The sequence below is a fragment of the Mugil cephalus genome, chromosome 4 (genome assembly GCF_022458985.1).
Source record: "Mugil cephalus isolate CIBA_MC_2020 chromosome 4, CIBA_Mcephalus_1.1, whole genome shotgun sequence".
Classification (NCBI taxonomy): Eukaryota; Metazoa; Chordata; class Actinopteri; order Mugiliformes; family Mugilidae; genus Mugil; species Mugil cephalus.
In genome coordinates this window covers 23,578,947-23,592,435 of record NC_061773.1, presented here as the reverse complement: position 1 = coordinate 23,592,435, position 13,489 = coordinate 23,578,947, and the positions used below count along the sequence as shown (strand labels likewise).

The following is a 13,489-nucleotide window of genomic DNA, read 5'->3' as shown; positions in this document are numbered from 1 at the left end:
CACAGACTTTAATCTGAACGACAGCAGAGTCATGCGCTGTCTGTCTGTGTTTGTACCATCTGAAGTGGCCTGAGCCGCGTCACTGGGTTCCGCCGGCTTGTCGTCTTCTGAGGTAGAGGATGACGAAGAAGAGGTGGCCAGGGAACGAGAGTCACTCTTCCGCTTGAGGGCTGTACCCGTACAGCTCTCCAAATACCTGCGAGCGGTACGCAAAGACAAAGCAATAAATACCACGACAGAAGAGACCGCGTGTGTCCGGCGTCACGACGACGTTCACACCACACACCTGATGATGTTGTCCACGCAGTTGATTTGTTGATAGGAGGGAATGTGCGTCGGCTTCCTGCTTTCTTCGTGCTCCCTGACTTCGCAGTTGGACGGTGTTGGAGGGAGAGGAGCTGGGGGCAAAAAAGGGAAGTCATTGTAGCGAACGTTAAAACGTTGTGGTATATTTGTTAGATGTGTAGGACTGCGTTACCTGCAGCAGGTTTGCCAAGTAGAGCAACTTTGTGACTGGAACCCAGATACGGCTGCTGGCCCCAACTCTTCACTCTGTTCACATCAGCACAGATCTGCTGTAAAGTCATCTGCAAAATAAATAAATACATAAATAAATAAATACACAGAGCATCAGCACGAGGGAGTTAGAGAACCACAAACAAAAAACAAAAAAGCAGTAATTTCACTGTGGCGTCTCACCGGCTCCCGGTGTGAGTCTTCCCACAGGTTGCCATTGCTGTCACTGGAGGAGGCTACGCTGATGTAGTGCTCATGAGAGCCGTTACTTCCCAAACTACCGTAACCACTGGAACCGTTGTTGTGGACGGGCTGTGGAGAGGAGACACAAAGACGTAAATGTATGTTCAGTGTACATCTGTGTTTTAGAAGGGGTGGGGGTACAGCTGTGGACATGTTAGACTGCACATGACACAACTCTTTACTGCACTTATTAGTCAAAGTCAAGTGAGAGTCGGCTTTATTGTTAATTGTGCACAGGCACAACAGATGAAGACAGACATTTTTCTAACACTGGAGTAAAGAATAACTAAAGTGTGGATCTAATTTGGCCACTGTCATGAATTTACAATAGAAAACTGCAATTTTTCAATGAAAATAACTTTTTAGAAAGTTTTAGTTAGAGAAGTGGAACAAACACAACACTGAGATCCAGGACTAAACAGCAGAAAATGTGCTCAAATTGCACTTGTTGAAGGATATTAAATGTAAATTTAATACAATTTACTTGTTCTTCTTGGCACTAAAACAAATCGACAAAAATCTGGAGTTGTCATTTCCTATAGGTTATTATGGTGTTACCTTACTGCTCTGTCCCACTAGAGACCAAACTGAACTAAAATGAGTGGATTATAGTATGATGTTTACAAACTTAGATAAGAGGTCAAGAAAACCCCAAAAGATTGTCATTTCAAACATCACATGTCACATCATCACAAATGTCATTTATGTCATTTGAAGGAATCACAGTATAAATGGACCAGCTCTGCGATGGAATAATCACCTGCAGGAAAAGCTTATAGATCTTCGCTTGGAGATCTTTTATTTCCTCATGAGGGACGGCAACAGCCTTCGTTTGAGTGGCGAACACGTCCTCGTTCAGAGGACTCCTGCAGACAAAGACGGCGCCACAGTCAGTTCATCTTTATTATCATTTAATTGTTGGAAGTAAACTAATTGTGCATCAGTTCTAATTCTGGGAGCTTGTTTTTTTGTTGCCACTTACGTCCTGACTTTGTGCCGTCCGATGATGAACGCCACCTTGCGGCTCCAAGGGTTGATGAAGCTGGACCAGCTGGTGTCCAAGGTGATGTAGTCTCCGTTCTGGCAGCGCAGACGCACGGGAGAGTGCTCGAAGGGAGACTGACCCGCGTACTTCAACACTAGGAAACGCACAAAGAGATATAACTTATCAGCACTGGTCTGTCACTGTCAGAGATGCACAGTTGTATCTGTTATTTTTTTCTCCTACTTCCACTTTTACGTCACTACATATTTTTAATGGGTTTAATACTTTTTTAATGTACTGCATCGTTACTCTTTACAATATATCATTATAATATATCTCCAAATGCTTTTCAAATCTGTTGCTACAGTCAATCGCACAACAGCTCTTCACCTTTTTTACAGTTCAGACGTTATTAAAGCCCATGATTCTGCTGGGACGTCACGTGCATTCCCTCTTTTTCCTAATCTATGATTTGACTTCCTTACTCCTGGTCCAATCCTCCCTGAACGCTCACCTTTCCGGTGCATAGACAGCATGAGGGGACGGTCCTCTGGGTGGATGCAAGTCAACAAGGACGTGCCGATCAGATCCTGAGGAAGGTATCCAAGCAAAGGCACGGCCCTGTGGAAAAACCAAATGAAGTTTCTCAACACGCTGCTACTTTTTTTTTATTTTTAAAGCCGAATTCGAACTTTTTTTCTTTTTTTTTTGTGTGTACTGACCTTTCATCAACTTCCAGGAACACACAGCCAGGGGAGTGTGTTGTGGTGAAGATGCGCTTGTCCATGGGGATTCGTGGTGCTGCATAAATAAATTACACAAACAATCATATATGTGTGTGTGTATTTGTTGTTTACTATTTATTGTGGGAGGAATGCTGTGTTGTGTGCAGGTTAGGGTGATAATATTCATACCTTCATATCCAGAGATGATGCGTTCAGCCAGCGCCAGGCAGCAGGGCTCCTCCTCCTCCTCCTCCTCCTCCTGCTGCTGCTCCTCCCCAGTGCGCCCTCTTCCTCTTCCCTGCACCTTCAGCAGGTAAGGCGTTATCCGAAAGGGGTTATAACGCATCTCCCCCTCACGATCCTTCCCGCCCCTGAAACAGATTCCAATTACGGTTGAGATCACGCGGTGGAAGGTTTTTTTTTTTATCACAGTATTATATGGGTTCGTCAGATTATTACTGACTGAAGAGAAGTCAATACAAAACAACCTGCCCACCAAACCCAACGAGCCTGCGAGGATGTACTGTATGAGGAACTTTTAAAATGTGACTTTCAGTTGTGCTGCACTGACATCTATTGGTGCAGGTTGGTAACTGCAGGTACATCAATCAGAACGTGTGGAATTAATTATTTCCAAGACAGACTCCGTAACAGCATGTGTTGATCGGAGGGCAAGTGCAGGGACTGACCTGATTCTGCAGAAGAAGGACTTGACCTGAGCACAGTCGAACAGAACCCCGGCTGCAGAGACAAAGAACAGAGACAATTCAATTAACGGAGGCCAAAAGAACAGAGACAATTCAATTAACAGAGGCCAAAGAACAGAGGCAATTCAATTAACTGCCTTTGTTTTTTGTTGGTTGTTTTGGACATTGTATTGCCAACTACTTTAGTAATTCTTTTTTAATGCAAATTCTAGATTTTTTTTGATTACACCGTTTATTTTAGTTTATTTCAATCAAATCTTATTTTATTTTATCTTTCTTTTTATTTGTGGTTTTTAAGAGTGATCGTGGATCATTAAAGTCTTTCTAAGTATGATAAATGTTTGTTCATCTTGTTTAGTTTGTTTATCTTGTTTCCCCTGTTCTTCTTTTCTCTCTGCTTTATCTTCTCTGTTTCTACCCGACTGGCCTTCGGCAGATGTGTCCCTCCACATCAGCTGAGTTCTGCTCAAGGTTTCTTCCTGTTTAAAGGGAGTTTTTTCTTGCCACTTGCTCTGGAGGTTTGCAGGCCGGTTGTTGTAAAGCTTCTTGAGACAATGTGTATTGTTATTGGCGCAATATAAATAAAACTGAACTGAACTGAATTGAATAAGTCTCAGTCTGAGTCTTAGGGAGATAAGAATAAATAATGCAACACAAACCAACTCAAAGTGCTTTAAATAGATATGGCAAAATGGAAATAATGGAAAATAACACAAATAATATTAATCAAGATAAATAAAATGCTAAGAATATTTTGGAACCAACTGGACTTTGGTCGTTGCTGCCAATACTGTATAATCATTATATATTCATATGATTATATACAAGTAACTTAAATATCTGTTTCTGTTCGATTTTCCCACAGGATAAATAAAGTATCTACAGTGAGGCCCAGAAATCTTTGGACAGTGACACAGTCTTCATGATTTGGACTCTGCATCCCACCACATTGAATATGAAATGAAACAACTGATAAGCAATGGAATAACAACCATTTTCATACAAAGTCTCCTCATTTCAGGAGCTCAAAAGTAATCGGACAAATTAACATCACCGTGAATAAAATGTTTTATTTTAAAGTATTCTTGAGAATCAATAACTGCCTGAAGTCTGGATCCCACAGACATGACTGAAAGCTCTGTTTCCTCCTGTGTGATGCTTTGCCAGGTCTTAACTGCAGCCGTCTTCAGCTGTTGGTTGCTTGTGGGTCTTTCTGCCTTAAGTTATGTCTTGCCTGCATGATGGGTCCAGGCCTTTTTGAGCTCACCAGTGTTCACTCTTTTTGTGGCAAACTGATGATTTTGCCGATCTTTAACTGCATGCTATGGGTGCACATCTTCTAAAACAGCTTCTAAATAGATTAAGGGACTAGTCCATGCAGAATAAGAAATAGCTTTTGAGTCAACTGTCCAGTTACTTTTGGTCCCTTGAAAAAGAGGCAGCCACACATTAAAGACTTTTTAATACCTAAACCCTTTCTCCAGTTTGATCTCCACTTTAACCCATATCGATTATATAACCGTATCTTGAACCTGCACCTTGAAACCGATAAGAAACTCACCTGTGTGCGAGTTGGTCCACGGTGGCAGATGCGGCTGCGCCGTGTGCGAGTAGAAGACATTCACGTCCTGGTGGAAGAGCAGCTCCACGAACTTGGCCGACTCCAGGAACTTCCTCTTGCAGCAGAGGATGCTGGGAGCCTGCTCCGACGCGTACAGCACGCGGCTGCTCGACAGCGAGAACACCACCACGAACGAGTCCTACACGATGAGCACAGAGAGACGAACGCACGCACATGTAGGGAGACACGCACACAAGCAAGCCAAGTCACAGACACACACAAAAGCAGTAAACACACATACACTCACACACCCGCTCAGGCGTGAGTCAAAAAAAATGTACATGTGCAAATATTTGTATGTATGTTCTTTAGGACTGTGGATATAAGTCAATAAAGTGACATTAGCATCATTTCTTAACCTCCTGAGAGCTGACGTCCTCCTCATACGGGGACATTACGTCTTAGGTTTGTTGCAGCTTAGTTTAGACCTGTTGTCCTCATGAGGAGACACTTTTGTCTGCTCTCGTTGATAGTAGGACGTTCACTCTACAGCTGATCGTGGGACAAAACCACGTGTATTCATGCTTATTAATTTTGCAGATTTTACAGGATGTGTGCAGTAGTGATAGTGGGTTACGTGCAGTGATGGTAGGGACATGTGCAGTGTCAGTGTGCAATGTGCTGTGTTTTGTTTTCTTCTTTTTTTCTTGTCTTTTGTACGTTGTTGTTCAGTTATTGCAATTTACTTTTTCACCAACCAATGGGACTCGAGATGGAAATTAGACGCGTGGCTACAATCACTTGTATTTAAACGTCCATTAAATCAATCAATAGTAACGAGGACGTCAGGATTTCACTGTTTCCAATTCTGCTTTTGCATAAAAATAAGCCGTCTTATATTTTGTTACACACTTTATTGTAATGTACCGTCAAATAAGAACATAAAATTGGACACAGGACATATTTATTTTACTTTTTTATACTTCTCAGTTCCTACTAATCCTAAATATCTCAAAGAAACACTTGGCTCTCAGGAGGTTAAGTTGTGCACCTGCATGCGTGTGTGTGTGTGTGTGTGTGTGTGTGTGTGTGTGTGTGTAGGTGCGTGTATACCGTGTTTTTAAGGGTGTGTTCAGACGTGACTCTCTCCAGCTCTTCCAGGGTGCAGACGGTTGCATCCCTCCTCTCGTCCGGCCCATTTCTCATCAGCAGTTTGTAGTATTCACTGTTGGCTACGAAAAAACACAAGCGGCTTTGAAACAACGTTATTCTCTCACTAAACATCTAACCAAAGGAGCCTTCTTGCCGTGTTTACCTTGAACCTGCTTGACACAGTTGAGTGCGTAATGTAAGGCCTCCACCGTGCTGGCTTTGCTGCGGCTGCGTTTGTCTGAAGGAAGCCGCTTCTTCATCTCGGCCACCGTGACCATTAACTCCCTGTGGGCCTGCACCTTGCCCTCGTTTGCATGCTCGCTGCTGCACGGACAAAATGAAGACATTTGGGTCACAAACACACACAGACACACACACACACACAGAGAGACAGACGACACAGTACGTGTGGATCGGTGTGAAAGGGAGGTAGATGAAAATACCTTCTCTGTGATTCATACTTTTTAATCATCAAATAATCCCTGCAAGGTAGCGCGCATTTGACTGTTATTGAAACTTTTTGTTTGTGGTCACACGGCGTGACGTTAGTATCCATGAACAAAAATAAAAAACCTGGTGTGGCTCGGGAAGTCTCAAACTATTGACGGGATGTTATGTCATGATAATTGAGGAAAAAGTGTGTTATTACAACTTGAACTTGTCTTTTGGAGCTCTGGCTTATCTCCCTCCCTCATGTTATTTTGACATGTAACTGGGGTAAAAAAGGCTGCAAACAAATTTCCAGATTTGGAGTTTACAAATCGAAAAAAGTCATGTCAACTTTCACCTACTTCCCTATTTGGTGCAGGCGTGTGGAGAACAACATTACAGAACGCAGCGGCTCGTGTTTGTATCCACAAAATAAATAAGACTCTTGTATCTTGCTCTGTTGGATCTCATGTGTTACTGTGGTCCAGTGTTGTGTTGAACAGTTTGATATTAATACACAGAGCTGACGCCATGTTAGGCCGTGGCGAGTTCTAAGAAGTTTCTTTGAGCTAAATTAAGAGACGTGGCACCGCCGCGGGTCACATGGACGCGAATAAGTGCCAAAAAGCCGAGAGCGCACACAATCAAGCGAATACCTCTTGGTTGAAGCTAACGTGGATCCGGTTGCGCTTCCAGGGCTGTGATTGGCCGAGGATGAGAGGTCGTGTGAACCGCTCGTCAGCTCCTCGTCGTCCTGCGCCGCTTCTCCGCCCAAACCTCCGCTGTCCTCCGACCTGAGGCGCCCGGACTGAACCCGTCCGTCCGGCTGCCCCGACGCCGCCGCCCCCCCCTCCCCTCCACCGTCCGCCGTGGCCGACGGCAACGCAGGCTCCTCCCCGTCTGGACAGCTGTCGCCTCCTGGCATCGCCACACTTTGGTCGCACATCAATTGCAGTATTTCGTCCGGTTACAGCGGTCGGGAAGGGTCTTCATATGTTCAACAGAGGGAATGGGTTCCATGTGGCGGCAATGAAAGAGTGTCGGGTGCGATGGTTTGTGCTGAGCACTGCGAGGAGAGAGGGAAAATAAAAAGAGAGGATGAGAAAAGAATAAGATTTAAGTTTGCAACACGAAAGTACGAGAAAGCACGAGAGATTAAGTCTGGACTCCCACATGTGATCTATATTAAACTTATAAATATACGTTATTATTATCATTTTGCATTCAATATTAAGCTATTTAAATAATACACAGGTTCAAATATTCATTTTATTTGTTTCAAACATGTGCAACAGCAGCGTGGCCCTACTGCCATAAACCTGACCTATACCTGACGTAAGCATTGCAGCGTGCGTCTGGGATTTCACCTGTTGACTGAAAAGGACATCGACCCACTGCGGGGGAACCTGATAGTCAACGTGTAGCATGCGGCCTCGTGATTGGCTTAAGCAGCGACGGTGGGGGGCGGGGCTTACTGTGTGCAGGAGGCTTAGATTGACAGGTGAAACCGTGCGCTGTTGAGACAGCTCCCTTATCAATGACTGAGTGAAGTTCGTGTATTTAAAAAGAAAAAAAAAAAGAAATGTATAAAAAATGTCTAATCAACCAAAGATTTTTGCGACCCCCCCCCCTGCAGTACCTCTGCGGATCCCTAAGGGGTCGCGGAACCCCCTGTTGAAGAACCATGACTCATAAAGCATAAAACATGCTTTGTTGTGACAGAGATCAGATGTTATTAACATCTTCCATCTGTTTAATAACATCAGGACAGTTTGTTCTGGTAAAACCAAAGCAGCCAAAGTGGAACAGGAAACCATCCAGTCAGCACATAGGAGCAGGAACATGTTCACACCCCGACAAACATAAAGAGTGAGTGGAATACGTCAGGTCAGGACTTGCACAAGGGATTAACGCCATGAATGTAAGTTTTCTCTGCTAACAGGTTTTTATGTGCGTAACAGACACAAGCGCTGGACACGAGGGTTATTGTTCACTGAAATGAAATCATTAATAAAGACTCAGGATGTTTTACTAAGGCCCCCCCACTTACGCTGAATTATCATGTCGGAGCAGGAAATTAAAGCCTGGTTTGTTCAGGAAATCTATTCTCAATGCCCGGATAAGAGTGTTTATTATAACTGTACTACGACACCTCTGTCTTTGCAAGTTTTCCCGCTGTTAATTGTAAACATTCCAACATTGCTAAATAAATAAATAAATAAATAATGAGGTAAAACACAGACAAATCCCAAAGACAAAACTAAGACGAACGATGAAGTTACAACCCAAACTATGTCACACACACATGAAAATTCATCACAGTTTACAGAGCGACCACTCGGTTCAACTTTGACCTACTCTATTTGGCAAACACACGTGGAAAACACTGCAGCAACATCACAAACACAGTGACTTCAGTTTTTATCTAAAACAAACAGAACGTGGAAAGGCACTTGTCATCTAGTTTAACTCCTCATTAACTCATTAACTCCCTCACGTCATCACAACTCACTTCATAGACGGTTCAGATTTCTGCATGAAGTTGACGAAAAGGCTACGACAACACAGACGCCTACGCTTTAGCCTAGCGTCGTAGGCGACGTGCACGTCCACAGACATGTAACAAGAGCTGCGTTTGGTAGTCGCCTGTATCCGCTTTAGTATTTCTGTAATTTTCGAACTGATTGTTTTCGATCAATAAATAATCGGTATTATTTTGATAATTGATCAATTAAATTTGCAATTTGTTGACAAATGGGATCATATGTAAATTGCCGCTTATCTCTCCCGCATGCAGCTGCTCTTATATAACCATCATCAGCTCTCAGCTTGAAGTGTTTGAGGTATATGCAAACTATAAATAAAGACAAGGTGGTAGCACATTCATCTTTTCATTAACTTTGCAGTTTGTACCAGCATTTCATCTTTTAATATGATAGTGAAAGTTGAAATGAAGGCATAACATCGCTGTTATGATGTTACACAACCTGTGTGTACTAAGGCTTCAGCTAATGTTAATGATTACAGATAAAAGTAAGTAGCTCACTAACGTTAATGTTAATGTTAGCAGCTATAACTGGACAAATAGTTTCATGAGACCATTGTCTCTCTTCGTCAGAAATTCAATCAGCCACAACGTGATTCTTTTACAGTGATGCCACCATGTTCTGCCTGGCAGATTTTGCACCGTTCGCCATGATACTGTTTGGTCATAACTTTTCTGGTGACATTGGCAAATTACCGCTACTGCACATGTGCATCAAGGACAACCAAGGCAGGTACAGGTACAGGTACAGGGGTGGAGTTAAAAACAAAGCTTCAAAAAACAAACAATGACGCCGATTATTAAACTAGTTGTTGACAATTTTGACAGTCAACGTAATCGTGACTAGTCGATTAATCTTGGTTTGCAGATACAGACATTTGCAGGAATTTTGGCAAAGTTCAGACGAAATTTCGCGGAAAGTTTCAGTCGCCGTTGTTGAAAGCGAAGCAGGAAGCGGAAACAATCATTAACCTGACTCGCAAAAAAGACACAGTGACACAGATAGATAGTGCACAAATATAAATAACTCACACCGGCATCTCTATAAAAGAATAGATGAAAATATCTACAATGAACAGAGTTTATATCAGTGAAGACTTTAATCGAACGCCTTTTAACTTAAGCCGCGCGTAGTGGAAAAAAAGCTTCAAGTGTTGGAGACACAAACACTTAAACGTGTTTTCTTCTGATACTGGGAGCCACTATCGTCAGACATAAACAAGGTAAGATGTTCTGCTCAACAGGAGACCGTTTTTTATCATCACCAATGTGAACCAACACAATCTGCCTGGTTATCTAATATCACTGGAGCGTCTGACCATCAAACTGACTCACTGCTTTCTGGCTCAATCCCATCGTCCACAATTTAGACATATGGACGTATTTCATCCGCCACCAGGTATGACTCTGCCAGGCGTTACACCACCAGTAACACAATAATATCTCGGCATCACCATGGTTGCATAATTGCTGTAAGTCAGGCATACTCGCTGTAGGAGTGTGTTTATGTTTCTGCGCAGCCTACGAATGGGCTTCGTTATTTAAAATCACAGTAGCTCTATGAGCAAGATATCAATTATCAAAAAACCACATCGCAGCTGTCATCACACACGCAGACACACACACAAGACACATGACAAGTCAGACACGACCAAAACTCAGAGGCAAAAACCAGAGCCGGACCCATTGTTCCGTCAAGTCACCACTGTATGGTTACATAACAAGTTCACCCAATTCGGAGAGTATACAATCCTCCCATTACTTGAGACGTAATATCTGCTGTGACGTGTGCGGCCCACAAAGACATGTGAGCGGCAGTGATGGATGTGTGACGTTCGGTTGTTCCTCTAAACTGCTAATATTGATTATTCCTGGAAGTTCACAACTAGCAGCAAATAACGCACAGTTTTTTTTTTTTTTGTTGTTGAAACAGCCTCAGAAAGTCAAACGTTACAGAGGTGTTGACTCCAGTTTTCTGGACGCTGTTGTATGTGCAGTTGTGGAACTGTCTGTACTGCATGAATCGCCCTTGATGCTTGACGCGAGATAATACAAACACCTCTAATCCAACAACATAAACTGCATCCTACTATGTGAGCGCACGTCTGAATCTCTCTGAAACAAACACTAAAACCCTCACGAAGGTAAAAACGCATTTACATTATGAGATCGGTATCAAGAGACTTTTAAAATGATCAGACTGAGCTCGAAGATAAACCAGAGTTTTTGAATTTAATTTCCATAAACCAAAATCAAACGATAGAGAACATAATTAAACGTTTCTGCTGTGAGGACGTACACATCAGAACTGAGAGGATACTCCTGTTGCACCGTTTTACAACACTGATCTTATCAGAACCATCATTTAGTATTTTTTGTAACAGTGTGAATGTTCAAATTAAGCAAAAACAGCCCTAGGGCTGTTTTTAAAGATGCGTTTGTTTGTTAGTTGGTTACTTAATATAATATGAGCCACTCTCCTAATGAAGGAAAAGCTTGGAAACAGGTTTTGTTTTTCTTAAAACACTGCAGAGTCACATGTCGTGTACCACAGATAGACAGATAAAAAAAAAATGTATTCTAATTCTAGATGTGTGTGCATCTAATAAACTGCAAACTCAGTGCACTCTCACTTCCAAGCTTGCGAGAGGTTACGAGAACACCCTCCACTGTTATAAATTATATTAAACAAAACCAGACCCATCATATAAGCTGCAATTTGCAACTAGTTTTGTTCCCGTTTAATAATTAGCTTCCTCAGAATGAATCGTTTTGCCGAGGATTTCAGCGTTTAACGATAATGACACTATTGTCACAAGGTAATAACTCTGAAAGCCTGTGAAAAACGTTGCGTCAACATAAAACCCTACTTGGCTTGTTGTAAAAGTTGGCAGCGAGGACCAAATAAAAATCTACAGCAGCCAGTGTTAGAGTACTGTTCATTTCATCGGAACTGGTCCACGCACCGAGCATGCGTTTAAAAACCAAATTGCAAAGTAAACGCTTCTTTACTTGGGCGGAAAACTTCTTATTCTGCACCTGAGTTTATGAAGGGAAACAAACCTGATATAATAACAGGTGGTTTGAAGGGACATAGACCAAAGAAGGTAAACTTCTGAATGTCCTCTACCTCCAAATTTTCACTTATTGTCAACCTGAATTATACTCGTATGCAACAGACTGGATGGAAAGGGAGCGAAGACGCTTAGAGGAGGACTGAAATCAGGAGTGTTTACACACAGCGATGCACACAAAATTCCTGCAGACGCTGATGTAAAACCCTGGCGGGATGTACATCCCAGGGCCCGGCAACATTTTGGTTATGAAACCTCAATATTATATAATACACATTCACGGACTGACAACGTGTTAACGTGGTCCCGGACACACACACCGTTACAGGTCGACAATAATTACTTTGTGAAGGGAAAAACACTTAAAGAAGATTCCAAATAAAATGCTCTTACAAACTTATAGCAACAGGTTAAAACATTTATGAGGTTGAGGCACACTCAGATAGCAGGATAATGAGGTTGTTGGTACATACATTATTAATAGCACTAATATATATAGGTATTTGTTTTTAAAGTATAAGTAGCTCACCTGAAGATTAAACACAGATGCACAGAAAAACACTGATGCCTTAGCTTATTTAAATATGCACAAGGCATGATTATATTCAAAAGAGAGAAAGGAAAGACATTGTTTTTTAGGCCTTTTCCAATGCCAGACCAGTTTCCACTCAAAACAAACTTGACACTCATTTGAAGCTTCACTCCCCCCCTCCCCACAAATGAACCCACTAACCTCAAGTTCCTCAGGCACCAGCTTATGGCTTTAAGGAAGAACGTGTGCTACTACTATTACTACTACGAAGACAAGTGAAACACAGCCGCACGTCCACTATTAATTTTGTGCAACATATCTGAGACACACAGTATTAACATACAGCAATATAAAAGGCGATTATTATTAAAATCCACACATCGGAATTAAATGTTTAAAGCCATAATCGGGGGGAATGAGCTTTACGTTACGGATATTATAGTGTGACACGAAGTGATAGACAGTATTAGCAAATATAACAGCTATACTTAGTGCTATTATTGCACAATAAGAGTGTTAAGAGGAACATTAGCGGTTTCTACTGACTCGCTGGCCCAACACAGGCCAGCTACATACTTAAGGCAGACATGTTGTCTCGCTAACATAATAGCAACACACAGGAGTGACCATCGCGACCACAGCTCAGGCTTGGACTTTTAAAGTATCTCGCTAAAAAAGCCCAATGCACATTCGCAGTATATTAGCACCCAACGACACAAGACGACGGGCTGTTATTTCATTTGTTTACATCGTTCTAGCTGGTGCTGTCCGTTACTTGGGTCAGTTAGCTCATCGCGTTAGCCAGTTCGCTGAAGACGCCACTGTTTTTTCGCTTCCCTAAAGGGAATATTTACCTTTTTTTTGACTCCGCGTGCGTCTTAACTTCAAAATCCCAACGATAACAGCCTTTTAAAATTGACCGCCGGGTCGCATCAGAAGTATTTTTTCTTCAGTCACGGAGCTAAATCGTCATCCATTCCGGGGCCGCTGACACATTCATGCAACGTGAGCCCGGCGCTT

At 42.4% G+C, this 13,489-nt stretch overlaps 1 protein-coding gene across 1 annotated transcript in view; it reads right to left on the bottom strand.

Annotated features, from left to right (window-relative positions):
• Positions 1 to 13,489, bottom strand: part of per3 (period circadian clock 3) — a 19,234-nt gene extending 5,745 nt beyond the window's left edge. The window contains exons 1-15 of the mRNA XM_047582798.1: positions 13,324 to 13,489; positions 6,975 to 7,384; positions 6,053 to 6,213; positions 5,851 to 5,969; positions 4,738 to 4,936; positions 3,159 to 3,210; positions 2,659 to 2,840; positions 2,467 to 2,545; positions 2,259 to 2,365; positions 1,742 to 1,898; positions 1,520 to 1,625; positions 700 to 828; positions 479 to 587; positions 287 to 398; positions 57 to 196 (exon numbers count right to left, since the gene is read on the bottom strand). Coding sequence (XP_047438754.1) covers positions 57 to 196; positions 287 to 398; positions 479 to 587; positions 700 to 828; positions 1,520 to 1,625; positions 1,742 to 1,898; positions 2,259 to 2,365; positions 2,467 to 2,545; positions 2,659 to 2,840; positions 3,159 to 3,210; positions 4,738 to 4,936; positions 5,851 to 5,969; positions 6,053 to 6,213; positions 6,975 to 7,264 — 1,942 coding nt within the window. The 5' untranslated portion in view covers positions 7,265 to 7,384; positions 13,324 to 13,489. The remainder of the gene's footprint in view (positions 1 to 56; positions 197 to 286; positions 399 to 478; positions 588 to 699; positions 829 to 1,519; positions 1,626 to 1,741; positions 1,899 to 2,258; positions 2,366 to 2,466; positions 2,546 to 2,658; positions 2,841 to 3,158; positions 3,211 to 4,737; positions 4,937 to 5,850; positions 5,970 to 6,052; positions 6,214 to 6,974; positions 7,385 to 13,323) is intronic.